Source organism: Epinephelus fuscoguttatus, linkage group LG9, assembly GCF_011397635.1.
Source record: "Epinephelus fuscoguttatus linkage group LG9, E.fuscoguttatus.final_Chr_v1".
NCBI classification, from domain to species: Eukaryota; Metazoa; Chordata; class Actinopteri; order Perciformes; family Serranidae; genus Epinephelus; species Epinephelus fuscoguttatus.
In genome coordinates this window covers 5639007-5652133 of record NC_064760.1, presented here as the reverse complement: position 1 = coordinate 5652133, position 13127 = coordinate 5639007, and the positions used below count along the sequence as shown (strand labels likewise).

At 42.8% G+C, this 13127-nt stretch overlaps 1 protein-coding gene across 1 annotated transcript in view; it reads left to right on the top strand.

Moving 5' to 3' along the window:
- Window positions 1-13127, top strand: part of ppargc1b (peroxisome proliferator-activated receptor gamma, coactivator 1 beta) — a 134910-nt gene that overhangs the window by 99629 nt on the left and 22154 nt on the right. The window contains exon 4 of the mRNA XM_049586423.1: window positions 11360-11485. Within this exon, the coding sequence (XP_049442380.1) occupies window positions 11360-11485 (126 nt within the window). The remainder of the gene's footprint in view (window positions 1-11359; window positions 11486-13127) is intronic.

Below are 13127 nucleotides of genomic sequence, written 5' to 3'. Positions count from 1 at the left end.
ACCTGAGCCAGTTGGCTTGGTGTCTTTCAAAAACGTGAGAAGAAGGCAACAGGCGACGAAAGACGAAATGAGCCAAAAATGTGCAAGAAATTAGTAAAAAGAGAGAGAGAGAGAAAAAAAGTTATAAACAAACAAATGACCTGGAAAAAGAGCTTAAAAATTATAATAATTCTGCAAAATAATATAAAATACATAATAATAACGCTAATTATAACTATGGTTTTTCTCTAGCTTAAAAAAAAGAATAAATTAATATATAAATTAATGAAAAAGAATTTTCAAAATCTATTTGTGGATCATTTCTTACCAAGTTGCCCATTGCTTTTTTCCTCATGTTTCCTAAAGAAATTGCACCAATTCGCTCAGGGATCAGAGGGTTTGAATATTTACATAAGGCGTCTGAAAGCAGCACAAGAAAAGTGATGTCACTGCAGGTTTCAAAGGGCCAGAGAGAAAAAAATAACCCGTAAAAAAGTATTTTTAAAAATCTGGCATACACAAAAAAAGTTCCATAGATCAGAGAAACTATATTTCATTTTAAATTCTTAAGTTAACTGAAAGGTGAGGAAAAAAGGAATCAAAGGATAATTCAGGCTTTGTCCAACTTGGATCTTATTTTCTTAAGTTGTAATAGTTTGGACTGCTCTTCTGAAATCTGGGAACGTGGTGACATCCCTGACTTAAACTTACTTAAACTGCACTTTGTTGTCACAATGTTGTCACACAGTATATGGCCAAAACTACAAAACTAGACCATAATCTCCTTGAAATCAGGTTTAAGTTGCAGGATCGGGGATAGAAGTAGCCAGGAGTCCTCACTAGTTTAGTAATCCAGACGTGTATGTGGTCCTGCAGCACGTGCTAATGTGTTTGCGTGTTTTCAGCCCCGTCCTCCCCCTCTGTGTCTTTTCACACAGTGCTGCTGGGTGCCTCTCTCTGTCTCTGTTCGCCCCTCCATCATTCCCTGAACCACACTTCTAGGAACAAACCTTGTTTTTCTCTCCTCACTCTGTTATCAGCCCCTGCCTGCACCTGAACCACGTCACCCCTAAAACACACTACACCTCCATCTCATCACACAGGAACAACAAATTGCCGTCTCCCTTTACAGTGAATATTGTGCCCTACTTTCCCCTCGGTTCACTCTGCTGTCAGAAGAATGCAGGCCTGCACTCGGCTCTGGAGCTTAATTGAAGCAGGAAGCTATTTCACTGCAATAAACGTCTTATGATTACTGCTGTAATGCCGCCTTATTGCACTTGTCAAGATGAATTCAGCCCACTTCCTTAATTTGACTTAAATTTCTCGGCAAAGGGGGCTGCTTACAGGGTGTTCTTGTGTGCTCCCATTTAGCGGCAGTCTACAAAGATACTATTGTTTGGCAGCCATGAGTCACGCTGGTTGGCTGAATACCTAAAGCGTAAATATTCACCGAGCTGCGCTGCCTTCAATTACACACCGAGTCGTACTATAAAACAAGCCTGTCAGTGAGGTCAGAGGAGGTTAGTGAAGCGCTGTAATGAAAGGTTGGATGTTTAGCAATAGTTGAGGTTCATGGAAGTAAACTAAGCAGACAACAAACAGGAGAGCAACATACGCTTGAACAAAACTGCAGAAGAGCTGCTTTTACCAAAGTTTTGATGTTTATAAGTGACTGCAAGTCAAATAGAGGACCTGCAGGTTTCATAATCCAAAATTTCAGAATTAAGACTTTTAGCCGTGCTAGCAGCGTGTCTCTGGGGACGGCAATCACCACCACTTTAGTCCAGAAAATACTTCAACATTGGGTGAATTGCTGTGACATTTGGTGGAGATAACCACGGTGGCCAGAGGATGAATTGTAATGACTTTGGAGACCCTTTGACTTTTCCTCATGTCTGGCCTTGAGTCAAGTGTCTCAACAGCTGTTGGATGATTTGCCATAAAATCTGGTGCTCATGTTCCCCTTAGGATGAATTGTAACGACTTCTGTGATCCTCTGACTTTTTATCCAACAGTTATCATTAATTTGATTTGCCTATACTTTGGTTTATGACCAAACTAATCATGTTCCCATCAGCCTTAGCTACCGAAGTTACTCTTTAAACTCAAAGTACGACTGTGCCTGAGTTCTGTAGCTGCTCACATGGCTGTGAACACAAGTTAACCCTTTTTTAATTCCACTGCCCCTGTAATCTACTGTTCTGACTCTGACTAGGTTTTGAATACTGGTCAGGCTGATATGATCCCTTCAATGACTTTGAAAGACTCTTACAGACTTTAAGTACAAAATATCACGTGTCGTATTTCACCCTTCTGTTTATTTAAGACTGCACTGGTGCAGAATCTGACCTGCATCAGAGACAAAAATGACCAGAGGAAGGGGCATTCCTTCCAAATGGGTGGAAATGATAATGACTGTAATGACCTTAGATGGTCCGGTACAGGAACAAGGGTAGTTTGGCAGTTGAGGAAGCCAAAAAGATGCCAAGCCTCACAGCGATAGGCATTAATGTGTAGCTTACACTGTGCTGGCATAGTAACAACAAACAGGACGCAGCCAGACAGAACTGGCTTTGTTGCTGTTAAATACCATGGAGGTATTGTTTAGTCTAAAACAACAGGTCAGCGATACCGAGAGGTCACGACGCCATCGTCTTCAGTGTTGTGTTGCAAAACGTTGCAGCCCCACATGACTGCTCTGCCCTTGTGTCACCTTGACGACTCCTTGGTTATCAGTCAACTTGTGTCAAAATAAGAGCGAGTGTGGGCTGGTTAATCAGTTACGCCTGCCAGTTTTCTGTTTCCACTTCCATCTAAGGAGGAAAGACGCTGAAGGTCAAATGAGAAGTGGTCGGTTCTGTTGGATAGTTACAGTTATATACTGAGTAGAACCTGAGTGACTACAGCGTAGGTCATGGTAGAAACCCTCTCCGTCATGCTCACATCATCTGTCAGTGTGGTGTCTTGGAATTTTCTGACATGATGACAATGAGTTTGGGTGCAAACAACATCATCTGTGCATGAAATCTGAAAGACACAGTTTCTTTAGCATTAACAGGATTAACAGGAAGTAGATTTACACTGAGAAAGCAGACAGGGAAGTAATGGTGGGATTTACTTTAAAGGGATAGTTCAGAATTTTTAAGGTATGATTGTGTAAGGTTCTTATCCGTGGTCCGTATACTGCCCACAGTAGATGCTGGGCAGCATGCCTCCAGTTTGGAGAGGCATACAGGAGCACCGACACCAAAGTCAAGCGATATACTTCCGTGGATGGGGACAGCAGCGAAACATATTTTAGGCCCCCTCATCTGGAAAACAGTGGATTGCCCTCTTTGGGTTGGGAGAGAGTTACTTCCTCAAGCAAAGGTGTTCAAGTGTCTCTGGGTGTTGTTCACGAGTGAGGGTAGCATGGAGCGTGAAATGGATAGACGGTTTGGTGAAGTGTCTGCAGCGCTGCGGGTGCTGTTCCGGACCGTGGTGGTGAAGAGGGAGCTGAGCCGGAAGGCAAAGCTTTTGATTTACTGGTCCATCTACGTCCCAACCCTCACCTATGGTCATGAGCTCTGGGTAGTGACCAGAAGAATGAGATCGCAGATACAAGTGACCAAAATGAGTTTCCTCTGTGGGGTGTCTGGGCTCAGCCTTAGAGACAGGGGGAGGAGCTCGGACATCCAGAGGGAGCTCGGAGTAGAGCCGCTGCTCCTTTGTGTCGAAAGGAGCCAGTTGAGGTGGTTCATGCATCTGATCAGGATCCTCCTGGGCGCCTCCTGTTAGAGATGTTCCAGGCACATCCAACTGGTAGGAGGCCCCGGGGCAGACCCAGAACACGCTTGAGGGAATACACATTTCATCTGGCCTGGGAACACCTTGGGAGAGGGCTGTCTGGGGTGCTTTGGTTAGACCAGGCCCTGGATAAGCAGATGAAAATGGATGGATATATTGAGAACAATTTCACAGCTTTAAATTGCTGTCAGACAGCAATTTCAGAGGTTTGTTGTTATATTGCCCTCTTCAGAGCCTCCAGATTTCATTAAGAAAAACAGTAATTTGCTGCACACAGGAGCTGCTGGTCTAATGCTGCCTTGATCAGTTAGTTTGCTTGTGTTAATGTGTGACTTTGTCATATAAACGGTTAGTTGAGAAAGTGGTAGACCAGCAGCTCCCCTGTTCAGAGAGCTAAGATTACTGAATTTGTGAATAGAGTCTGGTGGCTTTGACCAGAGTATACATGGGGAACTGAGGCCATTCACGGCTTCCCTGTTGAAGAGGGTTGTTTGACGGCAGAGTTAAGTGGCGAAAATATTCTAGATATAGCTTACACCCAAACTGATATTGACTTTTTTTTTTTTAAGGTGGATAACATGCATTTCGCAGCTGCCCCTGTCCACACTACATTGCTTAGCCTGTACTCCTGTCTGCTTCTCTAAATTGGGAGCAGGCCGACTAACATCTGCTGCAGGTAGTACTGGCTAAAAAAATCCCAACAATCCCTTTAAACTTCAGTGGCATGAACTCCAGTTTGATGCATTTCTTTTTCTTCAAAGAGAAGTCTCGGTTTTTAGCCCAAAGCTTTCTGTTTAACATGACCCATCTTTAACCTTAATGCTAATGAAGTAAAGTTTAGTTCAGAAACCAGCAGCCCATGCTCATCTTGGTGATAAACAGTTTGTGCTCTGCATGTTACATACATGTAGATATCAATGATTGACCTTGCATGTTATTTCGGCAGTAACCGCTCATAGTTCACCCTGCACCTGCACTGCGTGTGTCAAATACAGTAACAGCAGAGCTGAAGAAGTCTTTCTATCCCCAGACACACAGCTCTGGCTGTTGCTTCATTCCTCTGACAGCTGGCAAGATAACACACTTTTCCAAAAGTTCCCTCTCGCACACACACACACACACACACACACACAGGTTCCTTTTACTGTCACACAACCACATATACTACTACTATCACTACAACTACTGCTGCTGCTGTTTGGCTACTACTGCAGCTTGAATCTCTGCTTCTGTCTCTGTTGTTGCCACTACAACCTCTGAAATTATTTCCCTCGGGCATCATCTTGGTACGCCTCCAGGCAGCAAGTTTGTGACAAGCAAGACGAGTCAGGCCGCCTGTCTCTTTGGAGGACTCAGAGTTGTCTGTCTCTATGTGTCAGCCCTGTGATAGTCTGGCGACCTGTCCAGGGTGTTCTCCGCCTCTTTCCCAGTGTCAGTTGGGATAGGCTCCAGCCCCCCACGACCCCCAACGAGATAAGCGGTTACGTAAAAATTAATATTTAGTCTAATTACAGACTTTAAGAGCGATACCAGATAAGAAGAATTCAGGAAATACAAATTTTCTGTCGTCTTTACTTCTAAGAATCGTAATGTTGCTCAGTCATGAGTCATGAGCTGCCTCATATCATTTACATGCCAAGAACACATGTGAACAGCACTGTCTGTTTCTCCAAAGCACAGGCAAACTTGTTTTTCCACTTTGGATCAACCAAAAAGTGTCATGCAAGGAGCTGAACGTAGGAATGTCATTAAAATGTAATTTTCAGAATTTGAGAATTTGGTTCGGCAGTTTTGCAAAAACACAGTAAAAGTTCTGCATGTGGCAAGTTAATTGACAAAGTAGTGACATATAGTGTGAACTGATTGACCTCCATCTTCACTGTCTCTGTTAACGACTACACTGCTACTGCTATTACCTGTAGCAGCCACTTAACTGAAGTAATACCAAACCCGTCACAGTTTAAATATCTGTTTACACTACATCTACCTATATTTATATCCAAGCTCTGCAACGACCCGGTGTTTTTCTTTTCGGCTGGGTTCATCACCATTTTCCCATCTGGTATCTTCTCCTGTTTGTCCCAGAAAACAAAATACTAACAGCATTAACAGTTTTAAAATATGTTCCCTGACTTCTAAAGATCCTTTAAGATTCACTCGTCTGAAATGTCTCAGAGCTCGGTGAGGCTGCTGTGGTTCCAGGACCCGACAGAGAGCAGAATATTTCACTTTAACCGTATATAAATCACATCATTCTGCATCACAGCTCTGTTTCCATTGTGTATACTATCAGTGGCAAAAATAGCAACCCAGCATTCACATGCACTCACACAGAAAAGCCTTGTGTAATAACATTATGCTGTTTACTCTACTGAAGCTGCCAGATGTGTGTGAGTGTGTGTGTGTGTGTGTGCGCTCCATTCCCTATTTCCATCAGTTGAGTGGTTCGCTGTCACATGACTGCTGTCACTCATGTGTTCAGGCCTGAGTGTGACGCTGCCCTCTACTGGTGGGAAGTGATACTGTAGCATGTGTGTTTCTGCCGATGTACAGTACACACACACACACACACACACACACACACACACACACACGAGTCTGTGTGAAATTTTATTAGCTTGATTGGATTCACATTCAGAATATCTGCAATGTATTTATGACCCATCATAAATGTAATTTGACATGAACTCTAATTAAATCCAGTTACATTATTTTTATTGCTTTGTCTACAGTAATATTTTTACTCTCATACTGACATGTAGATGTAAATAAAAAGCACATTTGGAGCCCCTGTACGTAGAATATTTTCAGTCTTATTATCAGGATGTAATCACGGTTTTGTTTATATTTTGATAAGTTATAAGTGAATTTCTGGATTATAATTAAATGTAGATTCACGTAGTCAGACGGCGCTGGAGAAAGGTGGGACCCCTTCAAAATTCAGCACTAAGGAAAAACAAAAACCTAAAAAGAATACTATAGAAAGGATGGATTTGTGCTTAGAAACATGTAGAGAGCCAAGAGTTGCTGCGTCCGTACGCGCTGCCATCTTACATCTTACTACTGAAGTGTTATCATCAGACAAATGCCACATAAAGCGTGTAGGCTGCTAACTTGTTGTTTCACACATGGCGCTAAAACAAAGTTTGGAGACAGATGTGGCTATGCAAGACTTGTTTTCTCAAGCTGTAACAAGCTGGAGGCATGCTGCCTTCTGAGATGGGTGGCCACAGTCTACCTGCTGCAAATCAGACCACATGACATGTGAATCGGATTAATGGAATAAATAAGTAATAAAATGACCTGATTGTATCTCTGATTAGGGCTGCCACTAACGATTATTATTCATTGTCGACTAACCTGTCGATTATTTCTTCGATTAGTCAACTAATCATTTCATCGAAAAATGTGTTAAAATGTTGAAAAATGTCGGTCTGTCTCTCCCAAACCCCAAAATTATGTCATCTAATGTCTTGTTTCGTACTCACGCCAAAGGGTTTTAGTTCACCGTCATGGGAGAGTGTGTAAAGCTGCCAATATTTCAACATAAGAAGCTGCAATAAGAGTATTTTGGAGTACTTTTATAGTACTTTTCTATGAAAAATGACTCAAACCGATTAGTCGACTACTAAAATAGTCACCGATTATTTTAATAGTCGATTAGTCATCGATAAGTCGACTAATCGTGGCAGCCCTATCTCAGATGTCATTACAGATATGTTAACAGAAAATCAGATAATTTAAACTGTATTTTTGGGTGAAGATGGGTGACACATTAAAGGAAACACCATCATAAAATGTGAGAACAGCTTCAGCTTTCTTGTCCTATCCCCAAGTCTCTGAATTGGATGGATGGAACCACAGAAATATAATCTATAATATGTTATCTCATTCTGTTTCTACTTAATGAAACACCGTTCTTCTTAAAGATATTCCTAAGTGAGTGTTTTGATGATGGTGGTGGAGAGCGCTGTTTAACATGCAGCTCCAAAATCTCCCACAGGTGTTCAGCTGGCTTCAGGTTTGGTGAGCGTGGAGGCAAGAGATGAGCATTGTGAAGATTCTAACTGAACTCTTACCAATGCTACGTGTCAGTATGGTCCTTTCACACGTCTTTTTTTGTTGGTTCTTTTTGATTTTAAAGAGAAAAAAATGAAACAAATATGGAACAGAATTATCATTGCTTTATTTTCTCATATGTACGGAGGTGGATGAGGCAACGAGAGATTCCTCCGCCTGTCTGTGATTCAGTTTTGCTCGATGTTTTAGAGATGGTTGGTGTTTGTGCCCTCACATGTGAAACACCTGTTGCACTCGTGGTAGTGTAGCCACACTTTCGGACGTTAAGTTTCCTCTGCCATTGTCATTAAGATGAGGGTTTCTGTGTGTGTGTGTGTGTGTGTGTGTGTGTGTGTGTGTGTGTGTGTGTGTGTGTGTGACAGAGAAATTGGGAATCACAAAAATGCACCATAGTCTTGATCTTATTGCAAAGTAGAAATTAAGCGGTGAGATAAAAGCGGCGGCATGCTGGTGTGGGGGTTAGCATTGTCACCTCACAGCAAGAGGGTTCCTAGAGCTCCTCTGTGCAGAGTTTGCATGTTCTCCCTGTGTCAGCGTGGGTTTCCTCCAGGTGCTCCGGCTTCCTCCCACAGTCCAAAGACATGCAGGTTAATTGGTGACTCTAAATTGTCCGTAGGTGTGAATGTGAGTGTGAATGGTTGTCTGTCTCTATGTGTCATGCCAACTGCCCCCCTGCGACCCCTAACAGGATAAGCAGTAATGGAAAATGAATGAATGAGATAAAAGGTGCAAGATAATATTTACTTAGCCTTAAGATAGGAAATCTATTTTCTCAATTTCTCAGTCCCAAAAGCAGAAGCGGTGACGTCAGAGGTTATTCATACTGTGGTCTTTAATAATTTAGCTGCAGGGCCTGATGAATGTTGAGTGTCAGTTGCCAACTACAGTGAAGGCCACAGGATATGACTGACATAATTTTCATACTCTTAAAACTCACTGAGTGAGGCCTCATGAGCTGCGCAGAAGCGTCTGTAGTACATTCTCTGCAACTGCACCTCCGCTTTTTTCTGTGTGTGTGTGTGTATGTGTGTGTCCCACCACAGAACAAGGCCTGCATTGATGCTGCCAGTGGAGCTCTGGCCGATGTCCAGAGTAGAGTAGAGTAGAGAAGAGTAGAGTGTGTGAGGGGCCCGGACGCTGCCGGAGGGACTTTCAATGTTTCACACAGACACAAACCTTCAGTCTCCTCTTCACTCTCCTCAATGGGACTCTCAGAGGAGCATCATCACACGCTCCGAGCCAAGTTGGCTGCATTAGTGATGCAGCCGATCGTCCTGTCAGTCATTTGACCCAGATAGTATTCTGTGGTTACAGCCAGCGCTGTTGGGTGGCGATGCTGGACTCATTAAAGCATTACAGTAATATACAGTCAGTGATAGTAAACCACAACCCCGGGATGATGATGTGTAGCCTCAACAACAATCAACCAGCACTGTAAACAATAATCTGCTGTGTTTGTTTCATCTGTTTATGTCTCATCAGTTTGATTTATGACTTTCCTCTACATTAGGTTTCACATTACTATCACGTAAAGATGTATGCCAGCTGCATCTCTGTGATGCCAACCTGTAAAGTGGTGTTCAGAGTCTGTCTCAGATATATGAAGTCGCCCATATAAAGCTGAATCAGAGGTGGGTCAGCAGGTTTGAGGTGTACAGTGTTTATGTTGTTCTGGCACCACCATCGAGGTCATAATCACCATAATGGGTAAATATATAACAAGATGCAATATCGTAAACAGGAAACATTTGCAGTGTGGTTTTATGTCCAGTCAGTCAGTAAATTTAAAGTGAATCATCTGATGAGTGAGTGAAATTGGCCGAACAATCTGAAAGTGATTCAAACTGCTGAGTGTATTTTGGGGTTTAAGCTTCAACTCACTAAAAGCAACAAATTCAAGCTTATAGATTTGATTTGTAGTGTTCAAATGCACCTTGTGAGACAAAGATAACCAACGTCTTTACAGTTTTACAGCAACATTATGCAAGAAATAGTATTTTTGGTGCCCCTATGGTCTCTGAGTGATACTCCACTCTCGTGAATGCGAGGTAGGCTGTAACTGTAAAGTCACACTCAGATACTTCAGAAACTGCTTCATAAAACTGATTATTCCACTGGGAGTTCACACGTTCAGGTGTTGAACGAGCCCCAAACTATCAGTCATTAAAGAAAACGTAGCAAACGTTTAGTTACGAGGACACCCAGAGTACTGTAACTTCTTTCACTTTGCAGCTCTGACTAATCCAAACACAAAATCAGGTGTGAATTAATCACCTCTTCTCTCACGTTGATTGCATTCGTTTACAAACACAATCTTCCCGGGAGTTGAGGACCTCCAATATGGCTGCCAGAGGGTGTGTTGCATTCAGTGTCCCCTCTGTCTGACTCTGCAGAACCTTTTTCTGTAAATCACGTGGGAAGCCCTGCTACATATCCCGCTGCTCCAATCCTCATTCCTATCACATCTGTATTTTCTACATCGTCTCCTTCTGCAGCGAACGCTGCACAGCTTAGCGGGGGATTTTCTCCCTAAGCTGATTTATATCAGCTGATAGCCCTGTCATGAAGCTAGGCACTGGAATGAATGGATGAATAGACAGATGAAAAAAAAGCAATGAAAGGATAGTGAGGAATGAGGAGCGGTTGTGTTAATATCCATTTGAAAGGTAATGCTCAGAGCGATTCTGGAGAGGTTTGTTCTGTCTTCACTGTGACTTCCTGTTTGATGTGAAGGGAGGAGGGTTTGGAAAGATGGAGGGATGAGTGGGAGGTAAAAGACAACAGAAAGAAGGATGGATGGAGAGGAGGGAAGATGGCTGTCGAAGGCCAGAGATAGAAAGTATGAAGAAATGGGAAGGGGATGGTAGCAAAGATTTATGGAGGAAAAGAGCTGGAAGACGGGATGAGGATTAAAGGAAAAGAAGAAAGGATTGAAACAGGTGGTAGAGAAGAGGTGAGGAAAGAGGATGGAAGGAGGAGTTGGTGTTAAATGAGAAGACATCAGGTGGGATGAGAAAGTGACAAGAGCCGTATAGAGGGATTGGGAGAAAGACGAGACTGATAGGATGGAGGGATGGAGGAGAAATTGAGGAGCATAAGTCCCATTCGATGTTATTATAGAGAGAGAAATAGCAGAATCCTGCTCTTTAATGGGAAACGTGAATGTGCCATGTAGCTGTCAGCTTTACTGATGTGATAAATGTACAGTATGGTAACCTCGTGGCCTCTTCTGCACATTATTCCCTCGTACAAACATCCATCTGCAGGGAGTTAACAGCTGACAGGATATAGATTAAAAATTGAAATGAACGGCTGGAGTTTGGACCATTTCCCACTTTCTATCAATGTGGGAACATTTGGCCCGTATAGGGACATAATTACAAGTACTAAAGCACATCCTCTTTTTTTACCACTGAAAAAATAAATAAGGAAACACCACTGCTCAAAATATGTTGGATGCTAATTTGCAAAGTTCAGCCTAACTGATTTCTCCCACCCTCTTCCTCACTAGCTGATGACGCTGCTGCTGACTCCTCCCAACGTGCCCACGGGCAACGACGCACACAAAGATAGAGTCCACGGCCATCGCTATAGCAACAGAAGCCTGCACCTACGGCCTGTCAGACCTCTGGTCAAGGTGAGGCACGAATCACTCTGAACACCTGTCCATTAAAGGTAGATTTGGCTGGTTTACAGTCAGTTTAATGTGATTTAAAACTCTCCCTAAAACTTCCTCAGACTGAAGTGGAGCTGCGGCAGTGTGTTCTGTTGTAACCCCAGACACACATCTCTGTATTCACTGGTTAGTGCCTCATTCCCTGTGTCTTCTGAAGGCGGGCGAGATAACAAAATTGGATTTTTCCAGTCACTTCCCCTCAGAGGTGACGAGTTAAGACAGAAGTAATTTGCTGTTGCATGCAGGGCCTGCAATCAGCATCAGTGCCGCTGCAGACGTTGTGCTTCAAGCAATTATTTTTTGCAGGGTAGAGTCAGATTCATACAGAGAACAGATATCAGCAATTGATTGGACATTTTGTCCAGACTGCTCACTAGAGAAAATACAGCAGCAGGTTGTTCAGGTGCTTGAAATGACCAATGTTATATTTCCTCTCTTGTGCTCATACTAATAATGGCTTCTGTCTTTAAGCGGAGGTGGAGGCAGGTGGATGGTTGGGTGTTCTAAGTGTCTGACTTGGAGTCCAGTTGCGCTGAATTATTTAACTATGTCTACAATCTTGCCTAAACTTAAAGGGACGCCAGAATCAAAAATATGGATTTTTCCTCTTTCCTGTCGTGTTCTTCATCAGTCTAGATTGTTTTGGTGTGAGTTGCCAAGTGTGGAACTAGATGGCACTCGGCTTGTGGTGCTCAAAGTGCAAAAAATAAACATTTAAGAAACTCAACAGCAATATGTCTTTCCAGAAATTATGACACACTTACTCAAAATAATCCACAGACCTTGTTGTGAGCACTTTCACCCACCAACTGAATCCCTGCACAGAAGGAAGCGTACATCCACTGTTAGCTCAGCTAGCACCACTGAGCTAGCTAAAGCTACAGTTCAGCCAAGGAGGAAGCCATTAATATTTACATCTCAAACTTCTCTTCCATGAGTAGATGCACACTTCCTTCTGCACAGTGATATGGTTGGTGGGCGTGGTTCGATAGAAAAAGAAAATAGTTCCTACATGAAACTGCTCACAACAAGGTCTGTGGATTATCTTCAGTAACCAGGTCATGAATTCATGAGTTTTTCCAAGTGCAATTATTTGGTGCTTTGAGCACCACAAGCTGAGTGCCATCTAGTTCTGTTATATTGGAGAGAAGGCAGACATCTCTACAGCTGATATCTCCAACACTCTGCAACTCACACCAAAACAATCCACACTGATGAACAGCACTACGGGTAAAATGTGTATTTTTGATTTTGGGGTGAACCGTCCCTTTAACCAACACTAAACTTTGTCAAGTGCTCCAGGAATAAGCCCTAAAACCCAGAAATAAGTTTTGGCACCCCTTTAAATTCAGCCTTCTTCCCCAGAATTTGGAGGATGCGCCAGTGACGATTATATATTAAGTAAACTAAAAGTCATTACCTGAAAACGGTCCATCAGCCTGAAATATATCAAACAGCAGTGTCTCATCTCCTCAAGAACTGAATAAAATATATATAGTAACAATCTCTGGGTCCATGATTTAGGGCTAACTAACTTACAGGCTTACTCCGTCTTTCGTTAAGCACAGCTGGTTGCTAGGTAACAGGAACACCAACGAGTCAG